Source organism: Halichoerus grypus, chromosome 5 (genome assembly GCF_964656455.1).
Source record: "Halichoerus grypus chromosome 5, mHalGry1.hap1.1, whole genome shotgun sequence".
Lineage (NCBI taxonomy): Eukaryota > Metazoa > Chordata > Mammalia > Carnivora > Phocidae > Halichoerus > Halichoerus grypus.
In genome coordinates, this window is record NC_135716.1 from 90,527,636 (window position 1) to 90,543,494 (window position 15,859).

The 15,859-nt window shown below is 39.6% G+C and overlaps 1 protein-coding gene across 3 annotated transcripts in view; it reads right to left on the bottom strand.

Annotated features, from left to right (window-relative positions):
• The window catches only part of MAN1A2 (mannosidase alpha class 1A member 2), a 251,056-nt gene that overhangs the window by 202,986 nt on the left and 32,211 nt on the right, over positions 1-15,859 (bottom strand). The window contains exon 1 of one of the 3 annotated variants that reach the window (XM_036071037.2): positions 11,667-12,715. The exons of 1 other annotated variant lie outside the window; for it this stretch is intronic. In XM_036071037.2, the coding sequence (XP_035926930.1) occupies positions 11,667-11,968 (302 nt within the window). In that variant the 5' untranslated portion in view covers positions 11,969-12,715. Of the gene's footprint in view, positions 1-11,666; positions 12,716-15,859 lie in introns of those variants that run through there. One more of the 3 variants, XM_036071038.2, reaches the window with a different exon arrangement.

Consider the following 15,859-nt stretch of genomic DNA (forward strand, 5'->3'; position numbering starts at 1 on the left):
AGATTCTTCAATAAGTAGCACAGGGAAAACTGGACACCTGTACAAAAAAAATATAAACTCAATCCCTACCTCATCACACACAAAAATCAAAACCAAGTAGTAAGTTAAATCCCTAGGTGTGAAAAACAAAACTTTAAAACTGCCAGAACTGAAAATACAGGTCACCATAACTTCAGGGTTTAAATCATTCCCTAAGCAAAATTCAAAAAGCAATACCATGAAGAAAAATATTAACAATTTCAATTACATTAAAATTTTAAATTCTGTAACATTAAAGAAACCATAAACAAAATATAAAAATAAGGCATCCATGTCAAGAAGATGTGTAATGCACATAACAAAGAATTCAGTCAGTATGTATAAATAATTCATACAAATAAGAAAAAGGAGAAAAACCCAAAAGAAAAATTGACAAAAAAAATGTGAACGAGCAATTCAAAGACTGGGAAACCCAAACAACCAATGTTAAAAAAAAAAAAGTTCCACCTCACTAGTCATCAGGGAAATAAAAAGTAAAATTGGCGGGCGCCTGGGTGGCTCAGTTGGTTAAGCGACTGCCTTCGGCTCAGGTCATGATCCTGGAGTTCCAGGATCGAGTCCCGCATCAGGCTCCCTGCTCAGCGGGGAGTCTGCTTCTTCCTCTGGCCCTCCCCCTCTCATGTGCTCTCTCTCTCTCTCTCTCAAATAAATAAATAAAATCTTTAAAAAAAAAAAAAAAAAAAGTAAAATTGGCATCAGATTAATAAAGATGTTTAAAGTCTAACAATACCATGGTTTATGGCTTATGAAGATTCAGGTAGGAGTGTAAATTGGTACAACCACTCTACAGACAATTTAGCAAAAAAAATTTTGAGTCAGTGATACACCAGCTTTACAACCCAGTAGTTCTATTATTAAGTTTTTACCATGGAGAAAAAATGGACTATCATTAAGTCATAAAATGGCCTAAGAGAATAAAATAATTGAACCACAGCCCAATATCAACATACATAAATTGTTAAAAAAAAAATGTTGAGCAAAAAAGAAAAACTCGCAGAATGATATATATAATATTTAAGAACAGGCAAAACAATATAAAATTATGCATTTATATTTATATAGATAGTTTTATCAATATATGTTACAGAAGTATAAAATCATATACTTAAGACAATGTTAACTCAGGCCAGAAATTTGCCTCTAGAAGAGTAATTTTTGGCTGAAATAGGAAAATGTTAACATTTTAAATAGCAGGTACAGTTACATTAATATTATGTTAAGACTTGTATGTATGCGTATAACTCTTGTACAAAATAATGATAGAGAATTTATACCAGATATCAAAACATACTATTATAAAACTATGAAATTAAAACAGTGTAGTGCTTTGGGGAATAACCAGAAAGATCCATAAGGGGGTAAAAAAAAGAAAAAAGAACTATGCACATACTGGGATATATTATCATCTATTTAAGTAATCCCCCGTTGACAGACATTTAGATCATTTAAATATGTCATGTTAGAGTTTCAGGGGATATTCTTGAACATTTCTTTGTGCAGTGATGTGATGATTTCCCAAGAATAAGTTCTTAGAAGAGCTGAATCAAAGAATATGCACTTTAAATTAGCTGATACTACCAAATTGTTCTTCACAGAAACTCTATGAATCTAGACCTACAAACAGTCTAAGTGCAAGAGGAGCCAGTCGCTCAATGTTCACTGCACTTGAGGTATTACCAATCTTTTTAAGTACTCTACTTGTTAAGTAGAGGGAAAAATCCAGGTCATGAGAAGGTAAATGTTTATTGATGGCATCACTAATTAACAGAAAAATTATTCACATTTATTATTATATGCATAACAGATACATACCAAATATAAACCTTGTATCAGATGCCATCTTACTGCCAAATAATTTAAGAAGTCATGTATGCACATATAACTTTATAAATAAACTTACAAATATAACCACAATATAGCTATCTACACAGTTTCAGACACATAAATACATACAATCATGCCAGATCTTAATTGGTGGGCATATTTTTTTCAGATGCCAGAGTCTAGATGCTGACTGAAAAAAGCTATAGAACATTGCACCTTATTTCCAGATAACACAGTCCATATTCCAGAAATGCAGAAATTAATGACATAAATGCATTAGAAAAAAACAGAGAGAAGGAAAGATAAGACAATAACCTATCTGAACCCTCAAAAAATGCCAATGACCTAAATGCATACACCAAGTCTCATCTAGGTGAGAAGGTATCTCTAAGACCCATAGAATCTGACTCCAAAGATGATGATACATACTTTAAGAATGATGTTAAGATCTGAATCTAAGATTTAAATTTTTCAGTGGTGTCCAAGTCAAAACTAATCTTCTATAATCCCCAGTACTTGGTATAATGCTTAGCACATATTCACAAACACTTGCTGAATAAATGAATGTGACCAATATTCTCTAATGGTAACATCATTATCACAAAGGAAAGGCCAATAGATCTGTACAAGTGATAGAGGTTGATGTTATAAACATGTAAATGTCAAAAATGTAAAAGGAAAAACAATATACACATTGTTCTTTGTAGTCTCCAGATTACTTCATATCCTTTTGTTTCTTTAACTCCTTATATAACTTGTCCCTAAAGTTCTTGTTAAGATATGGGGAATAAAAGAGAACAGACACTTTCAACAGCATCTCTCAATATTAAGGTTAGAAAATCAAAGAAAATTTTGCATCAAGAATAGTAGGAGCCTTCACAGATCTGAAGCCTGAATTATTCAGGGACTCTCTGTTTTCCACAGCATCTACCCTAAAGACTTAGACAGCAAATTAAAAGACGGAATTGTTAACTGGGCTCAAAAATGACACCTCGAAATACTTTTCTAAATATACCTATTACCTTCATCCAGGCCAGCACATAAAATGTTCCAAAAAAAATGTTCAATAAATTATACTTTCAAACTTATGAGAACCAAGACTATAAAATAGTATTTCATTCATTTACACTTTTTAAATTGGTACAAATTTCATTACAGAATCAGGATATTATGTAAGTGAATTATAGTCACATATGAAATGGTTTTTAACCTTTATTTTTACATGTAAAAATGACACTGCTAATTCCTATTTAGAACACATTTTGTTTTCACAGTATTTATAATATCTTGAAGTAAATTACTGCCACATTTTTCAGTTCCCTACTTCATGAAATTATTAGTATTTCATATGTATGAGCTGGAAGGAATCTTTAAAGATTCAATCAATTCCCTCATTTCATAAATCAGGCAGGGAAGTCATAGCTTATCTAAATACACTCCAGCAAGTAAGGACAATGCTGAAACTAGAGCCCCTATCTCTTAACACTGAGCCCAATGTTCTTTTAAATATGCAATGATGCCTTCCTTCTGGACTACATAAAATTCCAAGATAGACCACTGAAATGAATGCCCTTTGAAGAAGATTTTTCTTATAATAAATCCTAAAACCTAATCTGTAACTAAATCTCCAGTGCATTCTTCATTATAGCCATGTTCTAAAAGGAAAAATTTCCAGCAGAGGTTCAACGGCAATCAAAATAAACTTTTCTGACAGAATTTGCAAAATTCTGATTTATTTGAAATTAAAAACAGCAAATGATTGTCCTGGCCAATTAATATACAGCATCAGCCCAAACCATAGGCTAATTTTTTAAATAATTTTCAAACAACAGTAAACAAAACATTTGCCCAGTTAATGTTTACCAGGTACTACCGATTTAAAAAAAAATCCTCCTTCTCTGTGGAAGGTAAGTTCCAAGACCCCTAAAGGATGCCTGAAACCACAGATAGTAACAAACCCTGTATATTCACCATTTTTTCCTATATATACCTATGATAAAGTTTAATTTATAAATAAGGAATAGTAAAAGATAAACAACTCATAATAAAAGACAACAATAACAATATACTGTAATAAATGTTACATGAATGTGGTCTCCCTCCCTCTCTCAAAATACCTTATTGTACTGCACTCCCCTTATGATGATGATGATGTGATGATAAAATGCCTACGTGATGAGGTGAATGTAGGCCTTGTGACCTAGTATCAGGCTGCTACTGACCTCACACACGTCAGAAGGAGGATCATCTGCTTCCAGAGTGCAGCTGACTGCAGGTAACTGAGAACCAGGCAAGTGAAACCGCGGATGTGGGGGGACTACTGGAGATGTTTAGTTTCTTAGGTGCCAACTTTCAGCATGATCTAATTTCATAGCTATATTTGTAAAAATTAGGTTAGTAATACCTAACTTACAGGTCTGACATAAAGACTAAAGGTTAAATGTGTGAAAACATTTATCACATGCTCTCTATTATTTTCTTCCTTTTTTCCTAAAGAAGGAGAAATTCAATGTGGGGGCATGCAAAATAACTTAGGTACATTTATAGGAATAAGTATGTTGTAGATAGGGCCAATAGGAATTATTCGTTAATTTTTTAAATTATTTTTTATAAATGGCCTTTATTAAAGACTCTATGCTTCTCATTGTAAGACGTCATTTCCTCCTCCTTCTGCATTTTACCTCTCAATTCTTCCTTGTGTTTTGTTTATACCTTCTCTTAGGAAATTTGCCACCTTGCCATGCACATCATTTATTCAATAGGTATATACTTCTATTAAGGGCCAAATGTACTTCAAGCATTGGACATATAAAGATAAATTAAAGACAGTTATTTGCCCTCAAGGAGCCCATGCTCTTTTAGGAGAGACAGAGAAGTAAGCAAACAGACTGTAAATATGCAATCACAGACATACATGAGAAAGATAAAGTACCTGGGAAAAACACTACCTACAGACAGGGGAGGTAAGGAAATAAACCCATAAGAGGATTTGGGCAATCTCAGCTGTAATGGATAAATTAATACTAACAAGAATCCTGTAGATCAGAAAACACTATTAGGAAATAAGATTAAATGCAAATCACTCAAAGTAACTGAAGCATAGAATTACAATAAATAATGCTGATAAAAAAAAATAAAATCTAATTTCAAACTACATGTTATAGAGACTACATAACCTACATAAGACAATGTTAATAATTTGGAAGTAATAATCTTAGATTGTTTGATCCTTTAAAATAAGAAAATCCAAAAATATTAATGAGAGTACAGAAACATTTCATAGCCCTATAACACCTTATAAAACCCAAGAGAAATTTTGGAAAGGCTATTATAGCTCTTAAAGCAAATAAACTAATGCTTGAACAAATTTGATTTCCTTAAAACATTTAACTTGATCCAATAAATACTGTTAATATATTAACATTCAATTTCGGAGCATCATCTCCTGGAATTTCCAACACTCACTGACCAACATGAAAATCACAATTTATACCTTGGCATTCTGCATTTTAACCATGCCATTCTAATACTTTATTCATTTCTGAGAATTAAAAATATACCGACATATTCAGTGATTTGATAATGCTGAAGTAATAAAAGCAAGGTCACTGTCACTTGGTCTAGAATCAAACTTTGACTTTAAATAAGGATATATCAAATGTCATCTGGTGAGCAGTGGCAGCGCCAAAATACAGCCTCCTCCAGATCACTATCAATACTTAAGGAAAGATGCAGAAAATGATGAAAACTCAGACTATCGAAGAAATAAGAGCCATCACATCAGAATTTGGAAGAATTCTTTACTAACTGATAACCATACTTAGACTATACAGAATCAAGCCTTACCTCATGCAACAAAAAATGCCCAAACTACTACGCTACCCCAACTGTAACTGATCTCAGAGACCAAAGGTCTGTCCCAATAGGAAAATGGGACAGAGACCTCCATACAGAGCACTCACTGTTCAACCCGCCTTTCCCCACTCTCTTCCCAATTCTTACCTTATTATCTAACTGATCAGGTTCAGTCAGAGAGCAACTCCTGGAGGATGGGGGAAGTGTGTGGGAAACAATGAAAAACTGCTTTCTAAGTGGTAATGGACAAGACAAGAAGAATCTCAGTAGCTGTCCATGCAGCCAACTGTACTCTTAATTTAGGAATCACATAAAAATGTACTCTGGCACCAAAACAGTTGAGAGGACTAAAGATGCTACTATCACAGCAGAGTAGAGGAAATTAGACTGAGAGGTGCACAGATCAACTTGTTCCCCAACTACAGAAGTGAAAACGTTATTCACTCAATAAAAGTAAACAAAGTCTATATACATATACATACAGTCAAGGCATCTACATCAGACTGTTGATAAATATCAAGTATAAACAGATTTCACATCTGAGTAAAGGCAAGTGGGAAAAATAACCATGAGACAAAAACGGTAAATACATTACAAGGGAAAGCCCAGCAGACTTAACAGGATAAAATGATGTGACCTCCCCCAAACACGAGCAGAATTCCCTAACAGGATAAGGCGGAAAAAGGCATGGAGGAGGAATGAGGGAAGGATATTAAAATTAAAATGACGACAGTGAGATTTAAAATCTCTACTCTTGCAATAAAAAGCAAAACTGAACCAAGCAACAATGCAAATCATGACATGAAAATCTTGAAAAACTCTCACTGAAAAACGCACACTGCAATCCAGACTAGACACATTTCAAGTCCAACACGGACGTGTCATTAGTGACAAACACACTGGCCAGCACAGGTTTAGAGTGATTATGTCTAGTACAATGTCTCACAGCTAGTTAGTAAAACCAATACACAACTTTAGGTCCTTCTAACTCCAGAGCCTGTTCTTTCTGTTTGAGGAAACTATCAGAAGTTAACGTATTTTCAAGTATTCAAGTTACACTAACAAAATCCTGACTAGAGGATGAAACTTACTGGCAATTCAAATAAATATTTAAAAAACAAAACAAAACCACAAAGCCCATTTATATAATGCCATTATATAGAACAAATGTCAGTTTCAAGAATTATGAAAGAAATTAGTAAGTAAAATTTCAATTAGGTCTATTATGTACATAAATTGTGAACATACTTTATGTGTATCAGTATATACTTGTAACAACATTCATGTGTTTTACGACCAATACCTGTTTTGGTTACCCTGAAATCACAGATGCTAAAAATGACTGTCATCAACATCAAACCACGCACTTTACATTATCGTCATCTGAGAACTATGGGTTATTTGTGAACCACTTAATAGAAGGGAACATACAGGTTCTCTCATTTCTCATTTCTCTTTATCTCAAATTCACATATTATCAATTATATAAATTAAAGTATTAATTCCGTATGGTATATATTTCCTAGTAATCCATAGCATGTCACCCAGAAACTGGGAGTTATCCTGGACTCTCTCCTCTCCTACCTTAGCCCCCATATTTGATCAACTATCAATTTCTGTGAAACTTAACACATTAACATCTCTTGAATCAACCACTCTTCTCCACGAATTTCTCTCCTTCTCCATTATCACCACTGTCGTCTAAGCCAATCTCTTCTGTGGCCTAGCCTCTCCTAATTTCACATGCCCTCCTGCTCCTCTCCAATCCAGTGTTTACAATGCAACCATAGTGATTATTTAAATTTTTAAAAAATGATTATGTCATTGCTTTGCTTTAATGAAAACCCTTCACTGACTTTCCATAGTACTCAGGATAAACACCAAAAACTTAACTAGACTCTCCAGTATTGTGCCCAGATCCAGCTCAGGGCTGCCATCTGAAAATACCCATTTGGGTGTTGCCAGATCCTCCAATTTTTTCAAGAGAAATCAGAAGTCCAGACTTTCATGTGAAATCTCCTGATATGTGAAGGCCGGCAACTAACTCATACTTTCTGAACAACAAGGAGGCCAAATCTGACCTCTCATAGTAGTCTCTTCGCCTAGCCCCACACTGCTAAATCTCTACACCAGCCATATTGAACATTTCTCAGATCCTCAATGATGCCAGGCTTTTTTCTTAGGGTTCTCACACATGTGGTATCCTCTGCTTTGATCACTTTTTCCCACATCTCCACCTCACTTAGCGATCTACTTGTTCTAAGTATCTGAGCCATTCGTTGCTTCCTCAATGAAAACTTCCCTATTCCCATGGGCTGCCCCCCCAACCCCAATCCACAGGATAAATCACACCCATTATGTGCCCCGACAGCACTGAGTACAGCTCCATAACACGTAGCACACTTTGAAAATAAATGTATGTATTTAGGGGCGCCTGGGTGGCTCAGTTGTTAAGCGTCTGCCTTCGGCTCAGGTCATGATCCCAGGGTCCTCAGATGGAGCCCCGCATCGGGCTCCCTGCTCGGCGGGAAGCCTGCTTCTCCCTCTCCCACTCCCCCTGCTTGTGTTCCCTCTCTCGCTGTGCCTCTCTGTCAAATAAATAAATAAATAAAATCTTTAAAAAAAAAAGAAAAGAAAAGAAATGTATTTATTTAATGCCCATCATCCCCCTAGATGAGAAGCTCCATTAAAGCAGGGCCTGACACGCAGTGGACATGCAATACACATTTGTTGCTAACTACTCTGGTTATAAAATGTTCCTTTAGACACCAAGGTTTGAGTATACTTTTAAAATATTAATCTGTTCCTAACTTTTCAGAAACATGTACAGTATTTAAAGTGGTCTCAAAATTAAAATAATTCAATTAAAACTATAATTACCAGTAACAATAACTGCTAATCTTTACTGAGCACTTACTAAATACTAGGATATTTTGAGCACTTTACATGTACTGTCTCATTCACTACAACAATCTGTAAAGTAGATGCCAACGTCATCCAGGGGAAGCAGCTTAGGCACAGAGTTTAAAAATTTCAAGATCATACATCTAATCAGTGACAAACGAGGGCATAAATCCATGCAGTCAAGACTCTAGAACTTAAGCACCTAACTATAATACTAAATTAACTCATTAATAAAGAAAAGTCAATTCAACAAGTACCCCTTAAATACTGTGAATAAGAAATAATGGCCATGATTCATGTTCCATTACTTATCCATTAAAGTAAGGTTCCTCATCCCTCTACCCTGCACCCTTCTACATACACAAAATAAAGATAAATTATCAATTTGCATTTTTCAAATTAAGATTTTTTTGAACCACACCCAAAATAGGTATGATTTTAGCACCAACTAGTCCTGTTGAAATATTATCTTTCTGAATGATTTTTAAATGAGCTGTTTCTACATTAGCTTGATGTTTTATGTCTCACATTTTAAACTTATTATTTGAATGATCTCTATTTTGAAATGTACTTCATTGCCCATGTTAGAAATTGCTACAGATTGTGCTTTCAGATATAAGCAACAACCGATAACATACCAAGCAAATATAAACCGATATAACCTCAGAAATACGTACAAAGGTAATACAGGGATCCCTCTTCACCGGAACCCTCACAATTTGAATCCTTGCTTTCCAAAATTCAGGAACTAAGCAGTTTGAATAAATTTTCACATGTATCATTTGCAACCCGGGCTCTTACTATCCAAAACTCAGGATCTGGCTCACAATCCCTTACTATTAGAACTCAATAACCAACCAAAGCTCCCAACTCAGGAACCCAATAGTTTGGATAACAATACACAAAGCAAAATATTCACAGGTTATATAAACTTAAGAATTCTTGTTTAAGAGGGCCGCCTGGGTGGCTCAGTCGGTTAAGCAACTGCCTTCAGCTCAGGTCATGATCCCAGGGTCCCGGGATCAAGCCCCGCATCGGGCTCCATGTTCTGCGGGAAGCCTACTTCTCCCTCTCCCACTCGCCCTGCTTGTGTTCCCTCTCTCGCTGTCTCTCTCTGTGTCAATTAAATAAATAAATAAAATATTTAAAAAAAAAAAAAAGAATTCTTGTTTAAGAGATCTAAGTAGGCTTTTTAAAAATGTAAATAAGATGGACATATCTGTATTCTCATTCAAATCTTTTTTTTTCAAATCTTACATTTTAACTACACTTAACCGAGAATTTTCTTTTTTTTTAAAGATTTTATTTATTTGACAGACACAGCGAGAGAGGGAAAACAAGCAGGGGGAGTGGGAGAGGGAGAAGCAGGCTTCCCACTGAGCAAGGTGCCTGATGCGGGGCTTAATTCCAGGACCCTGGGATCATGACCTGAGGCCAAGGCAGACGCTTAATGACTGAGCCAGTCAGGCGCCTGGAGAGAATTTTCCTAATGAATGTTTTTAAACTAGAATGTTGCCATATACTGTATATTTTTTAACCTTTAGACCACACAAAATATAAACTGTTTAGTACATGACAGATTAGTGTAATAATAGAGTTCAGTAATGTTAAAGTGTGGCTCTCAAAGAAATCTGAAGCCAGTCTTAACACCCTTTATTCTCAAATATTTATCATAGCTTGTATAAAAATCATGGGAAATAAGGTTCTCCAGGAAAACACTACTTTCAGTGTTAATTTTTCAGCAACATATTTCACAGATCAGATTTTTCTCGAAGTCACAAAGAGCAAAAATAAAAGAAACTGATGCGAAAGAGTACGGAAGTTGAAAATGATGGCAAAAAGTCCAAATTTAGTTACAAAATAATGGCTTGAAACAATTTTAGAAGTAACTACACCACAAGGTTCAGCCAAAAGTCAAAGAATCGGGAAGCAAATAGTGCATTAACAAGATTGAGAAAAAGGAAAAACCAGCTGTCATTACAACATTGCATTATCCCAAGTATTTAACTTAGGCTCACATCTGAACCTAAAAGCTTCTTCAACTCCTGCTTAATAAAAAGTGAAAACTAATGTCAGTTGAAAACAGAATTCAAGTATATGGTTTGTTTTTTTTTCCACGTACTCAAAAATTATTTTAAGAAACAGGAAAAAGGGGACTTAGCAGGTCAAAAAAATATGTATAGGTTTGAGAAAAGTAAACTACTTTCCCAAACTCTTCTTTTGACACAAATTGCATAAATGATTTAAAGAGATAAACACTAGAGCTCCTATTTTATCCTAATTTGGCTATACTCACCCAACAGCTCTCCTCAAATTTGGTGATTTGAAAGAATGTGAACCCTTTCATCAACCATATTGCAAAAGTTACTTGACACACTCCAACCCACATATTAAAAAAAAATAAAAAATTTAAAAACATAACCAAATCTTTCTACAAGACACAAAGTGAAATGACTGTAAAATTCAATGATATTTTTAACATAACTGATTTCCACATGGCGTACCAAAACAGATCCCCTGAAAATAAAAGAAATCAGGGTATTTTTGCATGCTAAGAAAGGACAGGTATATTCTGTCCATAGTTTGTCTTCCTAAAAAGGTAAGATTCATTACTGATCTTTAACTACAAGCTAGAGAATAAGAGCCCTTTGGAAGAGAACTCAGAAGCTGTAAGGATTCAATGGGTCTATTTCACAGGGTGGGACTATGACTGAATGCAACACATTCTAATAAATGAAGACGCAGCATAGGTGATCATTTCTTTAGATTAAATTTTCCTACCTCCCAATTGGTCACATCAGACCTAATATCGCTGAGCTCAAAGGTTTCTCCTATATAAAACAAAGGAGCTGCACTTTAAATGGGGCTCTAGGAGCCCTTCCAGTCCATGGTTTTATTCCACCAGTTTTGAAATAACTACAACTCTTAACGACTCAGGGAAAATTACATCTTACTAAAAAAAATAATAATAAGACAGATTTGATGCAATAAACCATACCCTGCTCTGCCAAATGTTAATACCAAAACTTCTGAAATAAACAAACCTGTGTCTATGTTCATCAGGTCCATGGATCAGGAAGACTCCAGGGTTTTTAGCCCCTTTGCTGGCATCTACATGAGGAATTAACACATCTTCCAAACCCAGATCAAAGCGTTTGTGTTTTGAAGAGTCTGGAAGGAAGAAGAATGCCCCAAAACACAGGGTGATGAAGGCACTTAGAATAAGGAGGAGGATAAACTTCTCGGAAAGTCTCAAGGTAGCCCTGTGATGTGGGAAGGAAGGCGGCCCCAGGTTCAGAGGTGGTATCCTTCGTCCAGATAAGGGCAGCAGGGCCGGGGTAGTCATCGTTTACGCTCTTGAACAGAATATCTTACAAAGTTCTCATCTTATATCAAACGTACAATACATTGAACAGTCTCCAAAATCTTGGCAAAAAAATGGAAAAACTCAATTTTACTCCTCTTAAAGGACTCCTGTGCTTTTTAATAGGGCACCTCTTTCACGCTCGTCCAATTACATTCAGAAACGAGCGTGGCCCCCACACGATCACTAGTTTGTGTCCTGTAATATTTTCTCTGCCATTTGGTTTTCAGTACCTCATCGGGTTATCACAAGTCTCCTCTTCATTCCTAAGAGTAGATGAGGCAAGCAACACTGCAGAAAGGATGCAAGGTGGGGTCTTCCATTCCTGCACCCCAGTGAGATGCTCCAATGTGGTCTCCCGCCCCAAAGGGAGACTGACCAGATCCGAGGAGTTGCAGAAGGTGCACTTAACCACCTCTGATGCTTCGATTCCAGAACCTGTTCACCTCGGTGGTGGAAAAATAAGGGGCTCCTCGGAAGTCTGCCAACAGGGAAGGAAGGAGGTCTCCCGCCTCGCCGGGAAGGCGAAGCGGCGGCGCCGGGCGAAGCCGCGGGAAGGGAGTCTTGCACGCCCGCGCCTCCCGACACCGCCCCCAGGCTCCACGCTTCGGGGAGAGCTCCGCCGCTGCCCCCTCGACGGCCGGCGCGAAGGGCATTCGCGCCCCAAATGCCTGCGCCCTCGCAGCCGCCGCTGCCGCCGCCGCTGTTGCTAGCGCACGGGTCTGGCGGGGAGCGGAACTTCCTCCTCGGGCGGCCACTGAGAAGCCCCGGCGTGTGCAGGGGGAGGGGAGGCGCGGCGGCCGCCCCCGCCCGGCTCCTCCTCCCGCTCGCCGCCGCCGCCGAAGTTAACCCCGGCGCCTGCTCCCCGGACGAGGCCGCCGCTGACCCCGCCGCGCCCGGCCGCGGTGACCGGGCCCCCGCCGCTCCGCGGCGCGGGAAGAAGTCGAGCCGCGGCCCCTCAGTCCGAGAGCCCGGGGCAGGCGCCTGCTCATTCCTCGCTCGGCGCTGGGGAGGCGGCGTCCCCGGGCGCGCAGGAGCGGCCGCGCCTCGGGCGAGCAGAGGTCGGCTCCGTCTCCGTCCTCGCCGGCCGCGGGCTGCCGTGGGGGCCTCCTCGGCGCCGCCTCCGGTCGCTCGCAGCAGCTTGCTCTGGCGGCGGGTGCGGGAGAGGCGGCGCGTCCACGCGGTGCGGGGCTGCGGCCCGGTCGTCAGCCCCTGCCTCCTAGGCCCGGAGAGCGCAGACAGCAGAGGGCCGACGCCCGTTGGGCACACGCCTGCAGGGGACCCGGGGGTGCGAGAAGGGGGGGGGGGTGGAAGGCGCGGGCCGGCCTGCCGCCCTGACTCGCGAGTGGGCGTCCCCGGGCGCCGGAGTGTGAGGTGCGCGCGCACGCTCCGGGCCCCGCCCCGCCCGGCCCGCGCTCCGGCCTCGCGCCGCTGCGGGCTCCAGCGCCCGCGCGCCCCCCGGAAGCGTCCAGCTGCCGGCGTCTGGGCGCGCGGTGGGCGCGGTTCGCCCCCAGCTCCCGGCTGCCAAGATTGCCGCTGCCAGGCGCCTTGCCATCGCCAGTTGGTGGCATTGGCCCGGCCTTGGGGAGCGGGAGGAGGGCTCGGGTCGCGAAGGGTTCGCCGCAGTTAAGGCTTCGCGGAATGAACGGGCTCTGGCGTTTAATCTTGCTCCATGGGAGTCTTGTCTTCTGGTATAGACCGTCGGTCCCTAGGGCCCAACGGCAGGATCTCAAACTTCTTCCATGTAGCCCATGTGCACATTGCTGGGCACCCGAGACTCGAGCACCGACCATGTGCCAGGCTCTGTGTTAAAAATGGCGACCTTGTCCTTTCCGTTAGGTTTCCATTCTGCGGAATGGGTGACACCAGCCCATATGACCTTATATGAAAGCGGCCTCTTCATGATTCAATTTCTGCAATACGTTTTCCAGTCATCTCACTCCTCACCACCACCACTCCCGTAAAAAAAGATAAGTATGATCGAGGAGGTTCTAAAACCCAAAAGGGCAATATTGTTTAAATTCGGGCTTAAAAACAATCTAGTCGATTCCTTCATCTATAATATTGAGAAGAACCATGTTGTGATTAAGTCCGAAAGAATGTTTTATAATATATATGTATTGTCGCTTGCAACTTACTTTCACATTGAGTTTTACTCTAATATTAAGATAAGTTGTCATTCCCTCTAGGCATCCTTACTGATGGCTGGGGATTGGAGAGGAGGCCCTTAAATGGCAGGGGAGAAAAAGACAGTCTTAGCTCAAAAATCAAGCAATAAATAAATAAATAAATCCTCATGCTCATTGGCACAACTCAAAGTACATTCTAGTCTGCACTATTTTCAGAAGCTCTGCTATCTAACTACCTACAGTATGACAAAAGAAGTCATTGTGGTTGACCATGCTTCACCAAATCAAACAGATAAAAATGTTAACGGAGGGTCCCCCGTTCACCCAGTCATGCTGGCAGTAAAGTGTGCTGAATCCAAAGTGAGGTTTGTGTTGGACACTTGTCAAGAGTAGGTATAAGAAACGCCCTGCCTTCCTGAAGTATCTCTATAAAATGTGGCAATTTTAGGGGCGCCTGGGTGGCTCAGTTGGTTAAGCGACTGCCTTCGGCTCAGGTCATGATCCCGGAGTCCCGGGATCGAGTCCCGCATCGGGCTCCCTGCTCAGCAGGGAGTCTGCTTCTCCCTCTGACCCTGCCCCTCTCATGCTCTCTCTCTCTCTATCTCATTCTCTCTCTCAAATAAATAAAATCTTTAAAAAAAATAAAATAAAAAATAAAATGTGCCAATTTTATGAATAAGTTTCTAATGCTGAGCCTCTCCGGAAGCCAAAGGATTTGAAGAAACATGGGTTTCCTACTGGTCAGGTCATTCTTTCCCATGAAAAGATGAGGGAAAATAAATACTGAGCTATGAATGACATAGCAAGTTATGTGTCTTGCAAAGTAAATATCTAAGTTGACACTAAATCATTAACCACAGAGAGATCAATCATAGGAAACCTGCCACAACCTAGTGTGACTTTGGCAGGCTCAACCTCATAGCTTCTGGAAAAGTCTTATATGTGCCCCTTCTTTCTTGTCCTTGCCTTCCTGCAAAATTCATTTTTTCTTCATGAGAGTAAAAACAGCATTATTTAAATTTGGGGTTATTGTAGATGTTTAAGTTCAGTCTGCAATTCTGAAGCCATTGATGCTGTCAGTTATTTTATTATAATCCTACCCAAGCATCAAAAAGTAGCATGTAAAAAAAATCACATATATATTTAGTGTGTGCATGTATTCTCTTCTAGAGACTAGGTCCCTTTCAAATAAGTTGCAGAAGAATCAGCACCGTTTTGTTGGGTTTCCTTAAAGCAAGTTGCAGATGCATTCATAAATATGATTACAAGTATATAAAAATATGCATATAAAAGATTAAAAGGGGGAGCACCTGGGTGGCTCACGCGGTTGGGCGTCTGCCTTCGGCTCCGGTCATGATCCCAGGGTCCTGGGATCGAGCCCTGCATCGGGCTCCCTGCTCGGCGGGGAACCTGCTTCTCCCTCTGCCTCTGCCTCTCTCTCTCTCTGTCTCTCATGAATAAATGAATAAAATCTTATTAAAAAAAAAGATTAAAAGGGAAGATTTGAAAAAGAAGTATAACTGTTGTGTTAAGATGCTGGTATTACATTTGATTTTCCCCATGTGTTCTGTTTGTGTTCCTTTTATGGAATAATGTTAAACTGGTACCTGAGAAAGTTGAGGTCAGATTTCAAATAGGTGGACTCAGTTGTATCAAGGTGAAAACACATCTGGGGGCAATCAACAGAAAGCAGAGCGTATATATAAAACAGGGAAGGATCTCATTCTAGAGAGTGCAAAGAGAA